This window comes from Buceros rhinoceros, unplaced genomic scaffold, assembly GCF_000710305.1.
Source record: "Buceros rhinoceros silvestris isolate BGI_N320 unplaced genomic scaffold, ASM71030v1 scaffold7167, whole genome shotgun sequence".
NCBI classification, from domain to species: domain Eukaryota; kingdom Metazoa; phylum Chordata; class Aves; order Bucerotiformes; family Bucerotidae; genus Buceros; species Buceros rhinoceros.
In genome coordinates, this window is record NW_010421487.1 from 6,111 (window position 1) to 11,828 (window position 5,718).

Genomic DNA, 5,718 nt, shown 5'->3' on the forward strand with positions numbered 1-5,718 from the left:
GGAGCCAGCAGTGTGCCCAGGTGGCCAAGAAGGCCAACAGCATCCTGGCTTGTATCAGCAATAGTGTGGCAGCAGGAACAGGGAAGGGACTGTCCCCCTGTACCGGGCACTGGTGAGGCCACACTGGGAATGCTGTGTCCAGTTTTGGGCCCCTCACTTCAAGGAGACTGAGATGCTGGAGAATGTCTAGAGAAGGGCAACGAAGCTGGTGAAGGGTCTGGAGCACAAGTTCTCTGAGGAGCAGCTGAGGGAACTGGGGTTGTTTAGCCTGCAGAAAAGGAGGCTGAAGGGAGATCTTCTCACTGTCTACAACTACCTGAAATAGGTTGCAGCAAGGTGGGAGTCGGCCTCTGCTCTCAAGTAACAAGTGACAGGACGAGAGGAAACAGCCTGAAGTTGGGCCAGGGGAGGTTCAGGTTGGACATTAGGAAAAATTTCTTTCCCGAAAGGGTTGTCAAGTACTTGGAACAGGCTGCCCAGGGAGGTGGTTGTGACCCCATCTTTGGAGGGATTTAAAAGACGTGTCGATGTCGTGCTGAGGGACATGGTTTAGTGCAGTGCTGGGTTAACTGTTGGACCTGATGATCTTAAAGGTCTCTTCCAACTAAGACAATTCTGTGATATTCCTCACTACTGTGTGAGGGGGAATACTTTACAGGTACAACTTCAGCAGTCCAAACTAAAAGACGTACTTGCTTCAAAACTACACACGTAGGCTTTTTTTGTACAAAACTACAGCTGAGTTAGAACTCCTGTTTCATGACTTATTGTCAGATCAAGAAAATAAAACAATGCCCCCTTGCAGCACACAGAGATCTCACCTTCATTGCTCCACTGATCTGCTTGGATGCCATTTCTGTCACCTGCTTCAGATCTGCGATGTAAGCATCTACAGAAAAACATAAAGCCCAGATAAACTTCTGAAACTTAACTCCCTTCCCCCAACATTTGCTATCAGCTTCCTAGAAATCAGACAGAAAAGCAGTAAAGTCCCTCCATAAAACTTAATCCTACATCACATCCCCCATCATCATAGCAGTGAGACAACAGTGTGTACGTTTCATCTCTTACAAGTCTTTATCACTCAAAATGCAGTAGTGTCCAGTAGTCTCAACTATAGCAAGCCACAAAGTTCTTCACTAGGAAACCCACAGCTTATACAAAACGTGAGACAGACAGACAGTATTTGACATAAAGGAAGACAACAGTTATAAAGAATAAAAATAAGTATCTATGTTCAAACCTTTCAAGCTCATATTATATTTGATAAAAATGCACAAAAGAAGGAGAATAAACACAACTATGGAGAAAATGAGATGAGGGAAACCCATTTTAAGGAGGGGGAAAAATAATCTTCACAGCTCCAACAAGTCAGCTTTTACAATAAAGGCCACATTTTTCTCCTGGCTTAACTTACCAAGCATTAACACTAAGAATAAAAAGAACCAAGTGAGAGCAACATGAACTGCATTAATTCTGCTGGGTTAATAAGGGAAGAAAGAAAAGGCAGCTTTCAGGAACACTGAAGCAGGCAGCGAGTTAGAATACTGGGGGGAAAATAGCATGTATTTGACTGTAGTAGTGTGCCCCTGGGAACTACTCAGCCTCACCTCCACTCCTATTATTTTCCTGTAGGGTTTTACCAGTGCCTGCAGTAGGCTACAATGTCAGACAGTGCACAGCCCCCTGAATAATCCTTCAGGGCTAAACACAGCATTCTGCTCTGAAGCCAACCCTACCAGTGCTACTGAAGATAATTGAAGTCAATCACTGTATTCTACACAGGGTGACAGTGACCACCTACCACAAGTGGCCAGAGATGGTGTTTTGTTCAATTGTCTGTCCACACACCCAGTGTCCTGATCAGACACGATTTAGGAACAGGTAATCCATGTATGATCACCAAAGCTAAAATGCATCATCATGCAGAGTTTGGACAGAAAGACAGTGGAACAGCAGCCTCCCTAAACACACCACAGAGGTCTATGAATGGGCATTCTCTAGAAGAAGGGTATGTCCATAACAACGTATTCTTACAGAGGAGTATTGGGTTTAGAAGACTGGTGACCCTAAGAAACAGCAAGGATGGAGTTAATTAAAAATTACTTGGATTATTCCAGTTACACAGGAAGACGGACACACAGTGAAATGAAATTTGCCTGCAGGAGTTTGGCTTGACACGGACAGCGTTATATTCCTCAGTGTTCAAGGCTTTCCAAAACATACGGAAATGAAAAAAGGAAACGAAAGGTATTGAGTAATCTAAACATTTTTTGTTTCTGGCCACTGTACTTGCTAATTTGGGATACATAAACTTCCCAAAGACCACATAATACTAAAATTCAGCACAAACTCTATGCTATCTTGGCTAGGACTTTGCTATTACCAAACCTAAAAAGGGAATAACGGAGAGTAAGCTGTTAATAATTCACATCAAGAGAGTGCAGGTCTGGACACTAGAAACCAAAAGAAATCCTGAAACGAAGCGATGCTCTTCACTGCTCCCATTAGCTGCTCTGCTCACAGGCTGGCACTTCTGGAGGCAACGTCTCCTGTCTACAAAGAGGACACGATGGCTTGGAGTGAGGTCAGATCAGCAGGGTGAGAACTGGAAGATGAAGCTCAAACTTTGTTTAACACCACTGCTTGTTACACCAGCTTTACACCATGTGCAGCAATCCATAGCAAGCGTGTAACCACGCTTTTCAACTTAGAACAGCACTGGGTAATCCTGATATTTTTCAATACCTAAGAACAGGCAAGACAAAACTTCCAATTTCCTAAGGCCAGCGCGAAAACATACATCCCAACTGCCAACTGCAACACACACCACCTCGTTCCGAGGAGTTTGTACAAGGAATCTTTCAAATGCATGTAGCAAACTTAGGATGTTGCAGTTTTGTTTCTTCATCAACCCTTGCAAATGACACAGGCAGGATAAATTTGATGCCTGCTTTGCAAGTCAGGAGAGTCAATGCTGCCATTACTGAGGACGACACGACCACTTTCAATTCCCTGAAAAAACTGAGCGATTAGGAAGAGAGACTGAAGCATTTCTAGTATTCATGCAAAAGGAACACAAGAGCGGCTAAAGCATAATGTCAGCGATCCATCTACTTCCCCATCTGGCCTCCACCAGTGGTGGAGGAAAGAAGTAAGAAAGCTACTGAGGGCAGCTCTGTGACAATTTCCACCCAGCAGCCACACAGCAGCCAGCTTTTACCTTTCAGCACAGCACCTAACAGTAGAGAGCGCTTAAAAGAGGAAAAACAGGTACAACAAACTGGAGCAGCAGTACATTCAGTTATGACAAACTTCTAGTTATTTCAGTTAATTATTTTAACAGTGTTTCCTCAGTACAGGTGCCCTTCCAAAGAAATCTTTACCTTGAGAAGGCTGTGATCTTATCTCGCCTGGTGTCACAAAAGGCTGGTAGAGCTTCTGTATATTAAAAAAGAAAAAAAAAATTCTGAAATACCCTCTTGGAGTAACAGGGATCTAATATACACATAGCAGTCAGCAATAGAAAAAGGCTATTACGAGGAGATGGTGGGGAATTATTTAGGAGAAGAAGAAATTATTTATTTAGAGGTACAGTTTATAGATACTCAGTTACTGGAAATAGTGTTCTGGTTAACACAGTTGAGTTCACTGCAAACACAGCTCCAAAACCTGCTTTAGTTTGCAGAATTCTAATTATTAAAGCGTGTGAACTGAACTGAAATCAGGCATTCTGGAAGCAGCATTGCCACCTGCTGCACAACCAAGGAAGAAGAGCTGCTCCAGCTTCTTCACAAAACCAGTACGCCTCCAGAGAGGAACAAATGCGAACAAAGGCTACAAGAAAACAAAAAGCTAAGAAGAAAACTACTATTTAAATGACTACATTCTAGCTCTGCAGTTATTTATGCATAAGAACACTCTCCTCCACAGACCGGGCTCTCTGGCTCTTCAGTCCTACTGTGAGTCTTGTGAAATGACATCAGGTAATTCTGACGTGATATTAACTAATAATAAATAATGAATAAACCTAATGTTTAGTTACATTAAAGATGGGATTACAAGTAGCTATCAGGGAAGAAGGAAACAAAGTATAGATACGGTAACAAGAGTTACATCATCTGCAAATTAGTATTTTTCTCCACTTTAGGAGCTGGTCCGCAACCTTCTTCAAGCAAAACCAAGTAGGAGGGAAGTCAATTATTCCTCCCCGTGGCTTTACCAGAGCACATGCTTCACAGCTCACACACCTGCTCATCAAGTTTACAGCAACAGCTCCAAACAAACACTGCTTGCATTATCCTCAAACAGAACGGTACACATTGACTGAAAACCTGCAGGGTGATCTCTTGCTTTGACAGTTAGAGGGAGATCACCACACTAGAGGAGTAGTTCTCTCCACATAAACTGCAGTTTATCTCCACGTCTTCATAGCTGCCTCAGAAAACATGCACCACAGGAGCTGCTAGGGTCAAAAAAGAACATAAAAACTCCTTCACCAAAAGCAGAGGAACCACTAGTATGTTCGCAGAAGCAGCTGAGAGAGAAAAAAGAGAGCCACTTCATTTACAGAGATAAACTAAAACCTGTCTAGATTTTGCAAACACTTGTAATTAAAATAATCATCTAGTTGTGGTGGTGTAAAATTTGAAGAGGTTAGCAACAGAAGAAAGGTGGTGTGAGAGGCGTTCTAAGCAACTAAACCACTTTGGGACTCAGAACATAGTTTTCCTTGTGCAGAAAGACTAAAAGGTCTTGTTAAATCTCAATGTTATTCAATAGCATGTTTTATTTGATTTTTTGTTTGTTTTACACACTTGATATATTTGCAAAACAGAGAGATCACAAAGGGCAGCATATGTTAGAAGATATCTCGGATTTAAGACAAATACATGGCCATGCACTTTAACTTACTGTAAATCATCTCTGCCTGGCTAGCCTAGGCTTACTTTTGTCAATTTTAGTCCTCAGAAATGCAACACGGGCTCTTAAATAACTTTATAAAAAGAGCCCTGTCTTCCTTAGGTTAGACTCACAGAACAGCTGAGGTCGGAAAGGGCCTCTAACGACAGTCCAGCCCAAGCCCCTACTGAAAGCAGGGCCAAGGAGAGCAGGTTGCATAGGGCCTCGTCCAGGCAGGTTTTGAGTATCTCCAAGGACGGAGATTCCACAGACCTGCTGGGCAACCTGTGCCAGCGTTTAACTGTCCTCACAGTCCACTTTTGTCATTATTTTTACATGGTTAAATTGAATTTCCTGCATTTCCATTTGTGCCCATGGCCTCTTGGCCTTTTTTTTTTTTCATAGAAAAATGATTCCTATTCAATCAGCAGGTAAGCAAAAGGCAAGAGAAGAAATGTAACAGGCAGAGAAGAAATGTAGCAACAAAGGACACGACTGGGCTGGCTAATGCCGGTAATTACTTTACACTCACTGTCAAAAAACCCAAGAAATCACTGCACCTATTCATTACTCCACTGTTTTTTTTCTCTTTCTTTACTGAAAGTATTGACTCAACGTAGTCATTGCAAAAAGGTGGTCAGGAAAACACAGGCATCTCTTTAAAAGTCATATATTGCACACGGTAATATCTGTATGCATCACAGCACTTCAACCAGCCTTCAGCCCAGGATTTCAGAAAGCCGGATTTGACAAGATAATTAGGGGTACACTGCCTTGTAAACCGTGAGTCATCACGTTAAGCAATCCGCTCCGGTA

General features: G+C 42.5%; 1 protein-coding gene across 1 annotated transcript in view; it reads right to left on the minus strand.

Annotated features, from left to right (window-relative positions):
• The window catches only part of NSL1 (NSL1, MIS12 kinetochore complex component), a gene marked incomplete at its 5' end in the record, with an annotated part of 10,709 nt that overhangs the window by 1,619 nt on the left and 3,372 nt on the right, over window positions 1-5,718 (minus strand). The window contains 2 exons of the mRNA XM_010139672.1: window positions 822-889; window positions 3,387-3,441. Coding sequence (XP_010137974.1) covers window positions 822-889; window positions 3,387-3,441 — 123 coding nt within the window. The remainder of the gene's footprint in view (window positions 1-821; window positions 890-3,386; window positions 3,442-5,718) is intronic.